We start from the raw sequence: 13,506 nt of genomic DNA on the forward strand, positions 1-13,506 counted from the left end.
CACCGTTGTTTCTTCACCAGTACCACGGCAGACCCAAGACATGGCACTGCTTCCCAAAGCCCTCCTGGGCATGCCCTCGGTACCGAGCTGGCTGCCAGGCACCCGGGGACACTTCCACAGGGCCACTTGCCACCGCGGCTCCCAGTGCTGTGCTCAGACTGCAGCCTGACACCAAACGGCCCCATGTCCTCTCCTCCCCACACACAGGCCTTACTGGCACCTCACAGACCAACTAAACTGTATTTTAGGAGCACACTGTTCACAAAGGAACCTGAAATGCTTCATGATTAGAACTCAGAAGTTCGCAATGCACTACAGAGAAGCAAGAGCTAGGCCAGCCTACCTGGGGTCAGTGTCAGGGGTTCAGAGACCCCTACCCCTACCTGACACTCTCCCTGCTGAGCGATCTTGCTGCTCTGCCACTGCTGTCACATGCTCACACCTCATCTGCAGACTGGGTCACCATTCACTGCTAGCAACTACAATACTCAGATCTCCACTTTCTCAGCCAGACGATGATGACACCTTTATGTCGTATCTCTAAAGGCAAAGGAAAATCAGCCTTCATGTCAACTGTTCCTCCCTAGCACCAACCAGTACAGACCACTAGTAAGACCAGCGACCTTGGTATCCAAACCTGAAACCAAATAAGAGAAATGACAAGGTGATCATCTTGCCTGATAAAATCTAGGGAGCACACACTTTATTAGTACTTCATGGAGACACATGCCTTACAAGGAAGCATTTACTTTCAACAAAACCATCACACCTTCTGGAACACAGCAGGGAAAGACCCTCAAGAAATCTTGAAGTAGTTCATCTCCCAAGCCCCAAAGAAGAATCAATGATAATGAAATAAATACCTGCAGACATTTCTAAAAACAGCTTCTCCAGTCTCTACAGATAATTTACATTGTGCTTTAATAAGCTATTCCAGTGCTTAAATGAAACCCTGAATCAGCTCCAGAGTAATTTCACCTGCATTTTAGTTACAACTAACTCTTTGTGGACAGAAGAAATAAAGAGTGAGGATTTAGCAGCACTACAAAGGAAAGCAGATCAAGACTGCTAAAAAACCAAAATCATCATGGAGAGCCTCATCTCTACAGAAACCCCAGGACTGCCATGTCACCAGGATGCCAAGCGTGCCGCTGTCACAGCTGCAGCATCGCACCTTGGTGGGCTGGAGGGATGCACAACTCCTGCTGTACCTTTCCATGGTGTTTGGGATCAAGTGCAGGAAAGCACAGGCTCTGACAGGCCAAGCGGGCACCAACAGCACATGTTGACTCTGCTCCACCATCCAAGGAGCCACACCTGGGCAACCAAGCAGGTGAGCTGTCCTACACAAGATGGGCCTGTGCTTTTCCACCAGACATCAGCGTTTTTAAGAGACAGGGAGACAAAGTAATGCACTCCGATAAAAAGCATGTATTTCTGTCAGCTGAACAGCTTCTGTGTCACAGTTCAGAGCAAAAAGTGGTGCTGCTGACAGGCAGGACCCAACCCATCCGATCCCACACACGCTGTCCCTGCTTCTGGCCCAGGGACAGAGGCACACACTGCAGGAACAGTGAACCGTGACAAGCCTTAAATGTACAGGTTGGAAAAGAACAGTAAACATCAACTGACTTAATAAACAGTATTATAAACTGACTGTGTATCCTTAAAACAGACCAAAAAGCCCACAGATGTGCCCTCAGAAGAAACTCCAAGACCCCACTTCATCCACTGCTGGCAAGTGCTCTGCAGGCTGCCTCGAGTCTACCGCTCATGTGTTACACAGCCAGCACAGTGTGCGTGTTACACAGCCAGCAAACACACTGCTCGTGTGTTACACAGCCAGCACAGTGTGCGTGTTACACAGCCAGCAAACACGCTGCTCGTGTGTTACACAGCCAGCACAGTGTGTGTGTTACACAGCCAGCAAACAGGCTGCTCGTGTGTTACACAGCCAGCAAACAGGCTGCTCGTGTGTTACACAGCCAGCAAACAGGCTGCTCGTATGTTACACAGCCAGCAAACAGGCTGCTCGTGTGTTACACAGCCAGCACAGTGTGTGTGTTACACAGCCAGCAAACACGCTGCTCGTGTGTTACACAGCCAGCAAGGGAGCACAGACAGGTGAAAGGAGTTCAGTGAGTCATGGCAGAACTGGATCTGGCAGATAACAGCCAGCCTGTTAGGTAAGCATGTTTGCTCCAGGTAACATTCCTCGATCCTGTGATGAGAACAAGGGCTCACTGCTGCACCTTCATCCCAGGGCTGCACCAGGGGTTGCTTCCACAGGCTGCTCACTCTAGCCAGCTTTCTTCTCAAGGAAATGAATGGAAATCTGCAGATTACCCTTTAGAACCCTATCTCCATACTTGAAAAACAAAGAAGAATCAAGGGTATCTGCCCATCAAAACAGGGAGTCACCACCATCACCTGAATGAGCTGCACCAAGGCAGTTATCCCTGCAATCCCACGACAATTATCCTTTGCCACCCCCAAAATTCAGACATTGCTGTGTCACAGAGCAAGGCTCTTCCTGAAGTCAAAGTCTAATTGTCAGAATAAGCATGTCACTATGGCACTGTTGTCCTCAGAACTGCAGTGCAGCTCTCCTGGAAGCCTCTGGAAACAGATAAACTCACACTGTGTGTTGGGAGGTGCTTTAACCTCCCCTGAAAGGAACCCAGGTGGGTGTGCTGCCTGCGGCAGCCAGCGAGACCAAGGCTGAGGCCACACAGCACCCTGGTGAAACAGGGTGGCCAAAAAGCCCCACAAGGTTTCTGGAGATGCATCCCAACATTACACTGATGAGATCTGTTGAAAGACAACACTGAGAGACCTCACAGAGCACAGCACTGAGCTGTGCCCAACCACGGACGCTGGGTCTGAGCAGGTTCTCCTCCTCACCACTGGCACAAGGAAGGTGGCACCACAGCCAAAGGAAACCTTTCTGGCCACCACACACCATTATCACTCCCAGGCAATTAAGTGTGTCCAAATGGCAGGGAGGTGAGATGGAAAAGCCCAGAACTGTGTTTGTTGCAGGGTCACTGCCTGTGCTGGGACCACTCAGGAAAGGAATGGTGTGAATGAACTGCGCAGCATCGAGAGAGCAGCAAACACAAGCTGGACAGTCACAGATGAGTGAGTATCTATGGGAAAAACCCTAAGAAAACAAGTATCAGTTACTGGCAGTTATAAAGAAATTTGTTTTTCTTAGATCATGAAACATTCCTGGATTAATCTAAATGCAAAGAAATCAGCACCCTCTAATCCAAGCCAAATGTCTCTAGAGCTTGCACACAACAGAGAGAGAAAGGACCCCAGGCTGTGAGTCTGTGCCCATGTAAGAGTGCTAGGAGTGTTACGTGCCTGGGAGACACACGCTTACAGCAAGAGGGTTACAGCAGCAGCAGGCACTGCTGTCAGCTGCAGACCCAGCAGCCCTTAGATGAGTTCAGTATATATTTTTTAATGCTGTCCCCAAAATGGATTGATTTTCAGGCCATACTGGACCCCTGGAATTCCACAGTGTAACTGGGGGTATAACACAGACCGTAACACTTTGCAGAACACAAGATTTCAAGGGGAGAGGAAGAACACAAGGCAAAGAAGCCACCCCAGTCTTACTGTTCTTACTTATTACTTCCGAGCTGTTCCTCTGCTTGTGCTCTCCCCTGACATCTTCCTGCCACCCAAAGGTCACTGCAGGGCTCCTCCCTCCCGTGCCAGTCTTCCTGGTGCCCAGCCTTCCCTGAAGTGGCCACGTTTGCACTGACGCTGCTGGTCCTGCGAGCAGCCCAGCCCCTACGTGCCCGTGCAGCAGACAGGGCGGCTGTGCCCCCCAGCAGCACCCAGAGCCCGGGCACGCTCGTGGCTGCAGCTGCAGCCTGCAGCAGGCTTTGTGCAACACCACATCCCCACACATCCCTGTGAGCTGCTCCTGGAGCCCAGAAACCCGCAGGGTGTCTTTTCTTTGCTGCGTTACCCTGCCCATGCATCCTGCTCAGCAGCAATTCCTGCCCCAGAAGTTGTGCAGCACAGGAAGGCAGGTTCCTCCTGCTCCCCTGTAACCCAAGCACAGCGGGTCGGAGCCCCTCACAAGACGCAGCGCGGGGCAGCGGGATGGCAGGGAAGCTGTCTCCCAGCAGCAGGAGGCGAACCCAGCAGCCTGCAGAGGTCGAGCCGGGTGTTTCACTGCTGCACCCCAGCACAGCCGCCACCTGTAAGCCCGGAGCCGCTATCACCACAGGCCTGGCGGTGGCAAGGAGACCGTCAAGGGCTGGGAAGCAGCACCGGAGCTGTCACCCGCCCGGCGGGGAGCGCGGACCGGGCAGCCCCTGCCATCTCCAAATCCTGGGGCGTGCTCCGGGCTCGGGAATCCTGCCGGCCCCTCATCCCCGCATCCCCCGTCTGCTGCGTGACTCATCACCGACACAATGGGCGGCGGCGCAAAGCGCCGCTCCCGCGGCTCCGCCCGAGGCCCCGCGCCGGGGCCGCCGCGGGAGCGGGGCCGCTGTCCTGCAGCCCCGCCGCGCCCGCCGCTGCTGCGCGGCCCCGGGGCGCAGACGGCCGCTCCCGGAGGGCCGGGGCCGCCGCGGCGGCGGAGCGGCGCGGGGCGCGGGGGCAGCGGGCGGGGGCGGCGCCGCGGGGCTGCCCCGGTCCCCCCCGGTTCCCCCCGGTTCCCCCGCGCCCCGGGCGGGCCCCGCAGCCCCCGGAGGGGCCGCGCGGGGCGGGGCCGCGCGCACGTGGTGGCGGGCGGGGCCGAGCGAGTGACGCGCCAGGCCCCGCCCCCCCGCCGGCCGGGGACACGCAGCGCGCGGGGCGGGGGCGGCGGCGCCCCCGGCGGGAGCGGGGCCCGGCCCGGGGCAGCCCCGCCCGCACGGAGCCCCCGCCGCGCTGTCCCCGAATCGCCCCCGTGCCCTGACACCGCCCCGCCCGCCCCGAGTGTTTCCCCGGGTCGGATTGCCCCGGCAGCGCAAAGCCCGCGCCGGTGCGCCCCCCCCCCCCCCCCACCCCTCCCCCGGTGCCGGTGCCCGCGTAGCCGCGGCCGGCCGGCGCTGTCAGGCGCGGCCCCGCGAGGCGCGGGCGGACGGTCACTCACCACGTGCGGTCTGCTGCTGCTGCGCCTGCCACTCCAGGAACCGCGCCGCCTCCAGCAGCGTCTCGATGCTCATGGCGCGGGCCCGGCCGCCGCCGCCGCCGCCGCCGCCCGGAGCGCGGGCCCGCCCCGCCCGCGCCGCCCCGGGCTCGCCCCGCCGGCCGCAGCGCTGGCGACAAGATGGCGGGTGGCAACAGAAACACAACAGGCGGGCGCTGGCGCGGCCCCGCTACTACGCGGCGGGCGGCGCCAAGACGTGGAGTGGAGCTCGGGGCGCCGCCCGGACGGGACGGGGCGCGCCGGGACGCGGCGGCCGGCCCGGGCCGGGGACGCGGGGACGCGGCCCCGCAGCCCCGCCGGTGGCGCGGGGCGGGCGCGACCCGGGCGGGCCCCGGGGCGGGCGCGGGGCGGGAGACGCGGCGGCGGCCGGTCCGGTCCGGCGGCGGCGCGATCCGGGCGCCGCGCTTTGCGGGCGGCGCTCCCCCCGCAGTGCGCCGGCGGCCCGGGGCGCGCTGTCAGCGCGCGCGGGCCAATGGGCGCGCAGCACAACACGCGTGCTGCCCTCCACATGGGCGCCCCGCGCCGCCGCGCGCCTTAAAGGGGCCGCGCCCGCCGCGCCCCGCGCACGTGCGGGCCCCGCGCGCCCCCGCACCGGCACCGCGCCCAACGCCCGGCCCGGAACGGCGGCCGCGGGGCGAGCCCGGGCACCGCGCCCCCGGCTGCCCGCGGCACCCACCCGGCCCCGCTCTGCCCCCGCGGCGTGTCCCATCCCTCCAGAAGCTCCCTGAGCCCTCCTGGCTGCGGGCACGCGTGGCTCAGCGCTCTGCCGTGACCTCGCCCCGCAGCCGGCGGGTGCCTCCACGGAGGGGGAAAGCCGAGCCCTTTTTATGGATAAAAGCAAGGGGAAAGAGGGAGCCCGGCGGAAAGGGTCACACCAGTGCTTCCCGGGAAACACCTCGCACTGCCCTGCCCACGGTTAACCTGAGCAACGTTGTCCTGTATGCGGCCCCTTTGTCAGTAGCTCGTGAAACTAAATTGAACTTCAGTTATCCACAAGGAAATTTTCCATTCTAATTTCCATTCTATCTGCCTCTGACTGACTTCTGGTTTTTGGCTGGGAAGAGATACTGAAGTAAAGGGAAAATAAACTGGTTAGAAAAAACAGCGCTTCTCACGGAATGAATGGGTTTTTTAAAAAAACCCACAGATTTTCATATGAGAATTTTCATTCTACCTACAAACATTAAGAAATTTACAAACCTCAGGGTAGTTTTCCCTGAGGAATGGCCAGTGAAGGGGGCAAGCCCAGATCCGTGTGGGATGGGCTCTACTGGTCTCTGGAGCTTGGGGCTGACTCTAAAGGTGCTTCTGTTTCCCACCGCCCGTGCTGGGCGGTCGGGGCGATGCCTCACCCTTGCTCAGCGTGTGACTGGTGGCCTCGTGCCCTGGACGTGCATCTGATCCTCCTCTGCAGATGCAAGGAGTCATTTCCTCCCGGGCTCTGCCATGAACTCATCGCTGCGTTATCAGAATTCCTCACCACAGTAATGAGGGCAGCGTCATCACACATGAGCAGAAGAGGTAGATAAAATACAGATGTAGATGAAGCCTGGCCGAAAGAACTCACCTGGGGTACCTTTGGGCAGGTGTAGCTCACGGAGGGACGAGCTCATTTCTCATCGAACTTGTCAGCTGCTTTCCAATCATCTTGCAAACTGCCTCACCGGCTCCTCCCAGCTCCCGCAGTGAATGGAGGAGTTTTGCACCAGGCATGCCTTCCACCAGCCAGCCCAGCTCCCCCGAGCAGCCGCGGGGCCGTGTGCTGAGCTCAGCCTGTGACAGCAGCGGGAGCACTCCTGGAAGTGACACGGTGCCCGCTGAGCCTTGGGGAGCTCAGCAAGAGCTGCTCCAGGGCTGCCTGAATCTGACATCGCCCAAGTCCTCCCCTTTGTAGCCTGGGCGGATTCAGGTGCATTTCGCATGTGCTGTGTGTGACTGTACGTGTCAGGTTCCATAACCGGGTTGTCTGATCCCAGCGGAGGAGCCGAGGACAGCCCGGCACCTGGCAAGCACAGCTGGAGAGCAGCAGAGAGCTGGGATGCCCACAGCTTGGGCTGGCTGTGCTGGGCATGCTGCAGGGTTGTCACTGCAGAGCTTAGACCGGTCGTCTGGCACTTCAAAAAGCTGGACATGCTGACAGCAAGGTGCCGTGGACTTCTGTCGGAGGGGAGCACACAGCTGGGAGAAGCACTTTGCAGTCCGAGCTGCTGGTGTGGGCTGCAGTGCTGCAGACCAGGCCTGTGTATGCCCGTGCAGAGGTCTCCAACCAGCTCTCTCTGTAATCCCACAAACCGTCTGGGATTACAGTGCTCTTCCAGACGGACTCGGTTTGAAGAAGGAATTGCTATCCTGCCATCAAACCTGCTGTACAAAGTGCACCTCCCACCCCGGGCCCTGCACCCTGCAAGGGCCAAAGACTCTGGGGTTTAGTGGGCAAGACAAAAAATCCCAAACAACACAACAAAAACGAGTCATTAGAGGAGGTTATGGAGCATACAAGAGGCAGTGCTCTGACTGACTGAGGGTGCTTGATTGAACACAGTTTTGAAAGAAACATTTTCAGGTGCCATACAATAGTTCAGTCCTGTGCTGGGTTAATGCTTTAGCAGGAGGCAAAACATTCCTTCTTCTGCCTGCTCACATCTCTTGCAACACTAATCTCCAAGGAGAGTTGTTTGTTTTGAAACCTTGAGCTCTGTGGGCTCTTGACTGCTAAGCTGGCTCCTAGCTTTGGCAGCTCACAGTAGAAATCAGCGTCGTTAAACATTCATATCTGAGTGATGTTTCCTGATTAAATTTACTTATTGCAAGTTTTTGGACCTGGCTGATGGAGCAGCTTGCGTACACATCTAGAATCCATCAACTGTATATATTCATCTACCCCTGGAAGGCTTTATGGAAGGGTTTTCGCTGAATCATTTGACACTGTTACTGGGGACAGGGATGAACCAGAGCGCTTACATTACCTGGGTTGACTTTGTGAACACTTTAGGGACAGTGTTTAAAACTTTGCATGTGTGTTAGAAGTACCAAGAGGTCCAATTTCTACTCCATACTCCACACTTGGGAAGAGCAGGCCCTGGGCTACCTCCACCACCCTGCCAGACACAGACCTCAGGGGCTCAGGGCACCAAGGGGCAGAGTGGCTTGCTCTGGGGTCAGAGCTGTCCTTCCCGTCAGGCTGCCCGGCCTCAGGGACTCTGCTCAGGGCTGTGCTGGTCCTCCTCACCTGGGCTGCTCCCGACAGTGACCCATGGGCAGGAATCTCTTCCCAGGAAGAGAAGGCTCCTGGGCAGGAGGCACTGCTGGAGCTGCCACATCCAGCCCTGCACTAGGGGGACAGGGATCTCTTCAGTTTCCATCTGTGGTTTAAAAACTTTCAGTTGAATCCTTTGGCTGATGTTTTTTTAATCTTCTCTAAATATTAGATGTATCTTACGAGAATTCAGACCTTTGGTCTCCTTATAAGCATATATAGTTTCCAAGGTGAGCCTTTTTACCTGTTTTGAGGGAATGCCCAGGGCATTTTATCTTTTATCTGTGTATTATTTCCTGTTTAGTCAGTCCTTTAGATTGCATGGGATGATACTCAGATGGCACAGATATTGATCTCTACTATGTTGTGGCTGTAGTTGAGCCTGAAGGAAATCACTCTGAAACATTCTGAGTGGTGACTTTGGATAATACCTTAATCATGAGGCTGGGCTGTTGTAAATGCCTTTCTTTGTTTTGAGAGTTATTTGGGGCATTATATAAACTTTGAGTGGGCTTAGATTTATTTAGATAAAATGATGATGATATTAATATATAGACAGTGCAGGAAAAAGCAACAGTGTTTATGAGGCTCATCATCTTTCCTTATATCCTAACCCTAACCCTTCTCCCCCCAACAAAAGAGATGAGGTTTGAAAGGAGATGAAAAATTTCCATTTGAGGATGACACTGTCTTACAATGGCACAAGGCTCACCTAATACCTTACTGTCATATCCTATACTAGGGATGTGATGGATGTTAAAAAAAATGCTTCAGCTGTGCAGCCCTGGAAGAATAACTGCAGTAGTGCAGGAGATCTGACAATGTCCTTCCTGCTCTTCTGCTTGTTTCCCTTCTGGCTGTGCAGCAAACAGCTTCTGTGTGCTCAAACCATCCTCAGGATTTCTGCATCCCGTGACCAGCAGTGAGTTTAGCTTTCTGGCAGTGTTCACCTCTGTGACTTTTCCCCCAGCTCAGAAATGACTCTCATTAATTTCCTGAATTTTCTGAGGTCACAGAACCCCTGGGAGCCAGGGCATCACCCCCAGTGCTGGTGGCTGTGCAGGGACTGAGCTCTGTGTTTGCACCCTGGGTTGAAAACTCTCAGCATCCATCTGCTGCAGCTGGGCTCCACAACTCAGCTTCCAGAACATGGGAATTCTGCTCTTCCCTCACTCTGAATAAGCAACTTGTCAGTTCAGGCATCTGAATAATCTTTCTGGAGTCACTGGAATATGTGACTGCCTAAAGTTTTCTCTCCTGCATAAATACTTTGTTGCTCAGGGCCTAAATTATGACTGAACACAAATGATTAAATGAGTGTTAATTCTCCATTTTTAGGCTTCACACCAAATAAGAAATCCCCCCAACTGTGCTCACATGAAAGTTGGAGTTTATCTCAATATTTTCATTTTGAAATTCAAGCACCAAACACAGAAAAACCCACAAGGGTGAAAATAATTAGTGCTGTTTCTTACTGAACCATTCTGACTTTCTTTGTAATCCTTTTATTTAGGGTTTTAATGATGAATAAATTCTTATTGTAAATATTTAATCATGGAGAGTGGTTAAGCAGGATGTGTGTGATGAACAGGTCTCACACAGATCTGCTGATATGGCTGAAAACTCGCCCATTCCTCCCACAGCAGCACCTGACATCCACCCTGGGGCAGCGCTGGCACCGGACTCACGGGGTCTCAGGCACTCCCCAGGTTCCTCCTGGTTTTACCCACTGATTCCTGCACTGGACCAGGAACTTCAGCACGACACAAGGACAGTTTATATTATGCCAATAATATGTAATTCATAATATTTCTACTATAACAGCACATGCTGCTACAGATGAGCTCGGGAAGACCCAAACCCTTGTTGGGCTCCTGGGGCTCACACCTGGGGTGGCTTTTCCTGGCGTTCTGCTGCATCCCGTGGTCTTCACTTGTGCAGTCTGAGCAGGTCCAGGTCTGAGCTCCAGATGGGGCCGGTGTGGAGACGCGGGGCAGTACCAGCTGTGCAGGTGTCTCAGCAGGTAAGAGCCTGACCTTGTGTGGTTTGCAACAGCGCAGGGAAACTGCAGCAGGCATGGGCTGCACTCAGCTGCAGAACCTGCTGCTGAGCTGCTGAGGAACAGGGGGAGGGAAAGGCCCATCCAAAGTCCAGAGGCTGCATGCTGAGGTCTCCCAGGTCTGGGGCAATGGCTGACGGAGTCACAAACACTGAACACATCACCGCAGTCTGCTGCAAATATGGTCTGTGACTAAAATACCTGCTTGAAATGATAGAATTTAACCGACAGGATACACAGAGAAACAATTCTTCTCCCCTGAGAACTGGAATGGGCTCTGCGTGGCTTGGAGTCACTTTTGACTGCATTAAAAGCCCTGCCAAGTGATGCACCCTGGAGACGACAGCTACCGAGCGATTTTGACCTGACCGTGCTCTGCGTAAATGAACGCGCAGCAGCGCTGGGTGCGCTGAGAGCCCCGGGGCGGCGCTGGGTGCGCTCGGGACAGGGCTGGGAGAATCCAGGGCAGCGCCGAGAGCCCCGGGGCAGCGCCGAGAGCCCCGGGGCAGCGCTGACAGCCCCGGGGCAGCGCTGGGCCCCGCTCCCGGGCCGGGCCCGGGGCTGCCGCTCTCCCGCTCCGGGACCGAGCCCGGGGCCGCCTGGCACTACCGGCAGCCGCCGGCAGAGGGAGCCCGCGCAGCCGCGTCCCGGCAGCGATCCCAGGAGAGATCCCGCAGAGATCCCAGGAGAGATCCCAGGAGAGATCCCGCAGAGATCCCAGGAGAGATCCATCCCGCAGAGATCCCGCAGAGATCCCAGGAGAGATCCCAGGAGAGATCCCAGGAGAGATCCCAGGAGAGATCCCAGGAGAGATCCCGCAGAGATCCCAGGAGAGATCCCGCAGAGATCCTGCAGAGATCCCAGGAGAGATCCATCCCGCAGAGATCCCGCAGCGATCCCAGGAGAGATCCCAGGAGAGATCCCGCAGAGATCCCGCAGAGATCCCAGGAGAGATCCCAGGAGAGATCCCAGGAGAGATCCCGCAGAGATCCCGCAGAGATCCCGCAGAGGTCCCGCCGAGATCCCAGGAGAGATCCCAGGAGAGACCCCAGGAGAGATCCTGCAGAGATCCCGCAGAGATCCCAGGAGAGATCCCGCAGAGATCCCGCAGAGATCCCAGGAGAGATCCCAGGAGAGACCCCAGGAGAGATCCCGCAGAGATCCCAGGAGAGATCCCGCAGAGATCCCACCGAGATCCTGCAGAGATCCTGCAGCGATCCCGCAGAGATCCCTCCCACAAAGATCCCGCAGAGATCCATCCCGCAGAGATCCCGAGGGTCAGCCATGTGCTGCATGGGAGCTGCTGTACGTAAGGCAGGCGATTGCAGCGCTGCTGCTGCGGCGCTCGGCCCGTCCGGAGCAGCGCTCCCCAGCCCCGGGCTGCTCTCCTGGAGGCTGTGACCTCGAGTGTGACCTCCGGGGGACGCAGGAGCTGGGCTACAGAAAATAGGGGGGAAAATATTTGCTGCTCCCTGCAAGTTCATTTAAATTGAGGACTCAGCAAAAGAACACTTAATAGACGTTTCTTGCCTTTGATGACTTAACCAAAGCTGACCCAGTGCAAGGGAAAAATGGACATGTTCCGCTCTGTTTGCTACAGTCAGTAGAGATGCAGAATATTCAAAATAAAATGAAGTTATTAGAAAAATCACAAACCTATCATGAATATCTGAACATGACTTAAACCCACACAGGAGTGTATTAAGCTCTTCAGAGACATTTTCTGCACAAGGACAGTGCAAACACCAGCTTAATTCTGTGCCAACATCCACTTTATTTTTAAATGTATTCTACAATATACATGTGAAAAATAGAAGTGCTTGAATGGCACAAGCCAATTCAATTTGATAAAAGGTCTGAAAAGGGGTTTTATTTAGATTTATGATAAACAGCTTCACGGTTCATAAAAAGACAATTTTCCTTTTGCTGTTTCTGTGTACTCATGCTTGTATCAAACAATTGGATATCATAAAATATGGCCATGTTAAAATTGAATGATAGCAAAAGCACGTTTTAAGGAACAGTAGCTCTAAACAGTTAGCTCTAAAAATCATGCTTTGTGCTTGCACAGGATAACACTTCTGGACACTTTAAAATAAAACCTCAGTAACAAAATGATGTTAGGAATGAGCTGCCTTTTTAAAAGCAGATACTAGAAAGTAAGAGAGTTGACTGTTTGGCTGTATCCTACCACAGTTGTCTGTGTCTGCTCTGGGAAGGGCCAGGGCCATCACAGCCACAGTCTGGTTTAGGAGGCAATGCGCACGTAAATTATTCAGCACTCTCAAATCTAAAAATCAATGCTCTGTGCTGTGTAATCCAGCTTAATGTAACAGTCAGAAAACCCATTTATGAGCACTTTCAGAATAGGTTTTCCCACAAAACCTCAAGGTTGCAATAGGCACAGGGAACAAGAGGCGGGAGGCTCTGCCCCTGCACGTTACGCACAGGTACTCACGTGCCGTTCTGCAGCTGACAGCCGAGAGCTGCCTGCATCCTCAGCTCCCCTCGCAGGGTGGTGAACAAAGAGCTCTACGTCAAACGGTGACAAAGTCTTTTACACTGTTCTTACTCCCTGGAGTAGCAGTAGTGCTGCAGCTGGAGCCCTCACACACCTCGCAGTCGTTCAGAGGCCCGGGGGCTGCTCCTCCACAACCGATGTACAAACACAAACAAACAGACAGCAACAGTAAATTCATTTATATTCCCTCCAGCACCACACACCCTATCAGGCCTTCAATAATTAATACTCTAGCTTCTGATGTACCTTTCACCCCAGGATCTCAAAGCACTCTGCAGTGTGTGGGGATGGATTTTTATTTTGCTGGAATAAATAGGGTAGAGAAAGATTAACCGATTGACCAAGGTCATGCTGCGTTAATGTTTTATTTCTGCTCTAGCCTTTAACTGGATAGCTGCTGTGACCTTGGAAAGCTGGAAGAAAACTGCATTTTAAAGCTAACAATGTCAGGATAATCTCCCCTAAAGTGTACCATATGTTTGTGATTTGGCAAAAGAAACAGCATCAGAAGA

General features: G+C 54.9%; 2 protein-coding genes across 2 annotated transcripts in view; one reads left to right on the top strand and one right to left on the bottom strand.

The window, feature by feature from the left end:
* The window catches only part of MNT (MAX network transcriptional repressor), a 34,369-nt gene extending 29,150 nt beyond the window's left edge, over window positions 1-5,219 (bottom strand). Inside the window, exon 1 of the mRNA XM_053960823.1 lies at window positions 5,102-5,219. Coding sequence (XP_053816798.1) covers window positions 5,102-5,174 — 73 coding nt within the window. The 5' untranslated portion in view covers window positions 5,175-5,219. The remainder of the gene's footprint in view (window positions 1-5,101) is intronic.
* A 59-nt stretch (window positions 5,220-5,278) lies between these two features.
* LOC128798307 (MAP7 domain-containing protein 1-like) lies at window positions 5,279-13,242 on the top strand. The gene is made up of 2 exons (XM_053961652.1): window positions 5,279-6,111; window positions 10,869-13,242. Exons 1-2 carry the CDS (start codon window positions 5,279-5,281, stop codon window positions 11,872-11,874), a joined length of 1,839 nt encoding a protein of 612 aa, XP_053817627.1. The 3' UTR covers window positions 11,875-13,242.
* The last annotated feature ends 264 nt before the right edge of the window (window positions 13,243-13,506 follow it).

The sequence above is a fragment of the Vidua chalybeata genome, chromosome 20 (genome assembly GCF_026979565.1).
Source record: "Vidua chalybeata isolate OUT-0048 chromosome 20, bVidCha1 merged haplotype, whole genome shotgun sequence".
NCBI lineage: Eukaryota > Metazoa > Chordata > Aves > Passeriformes > Viduidae > Vidua > Vidua chalybeata.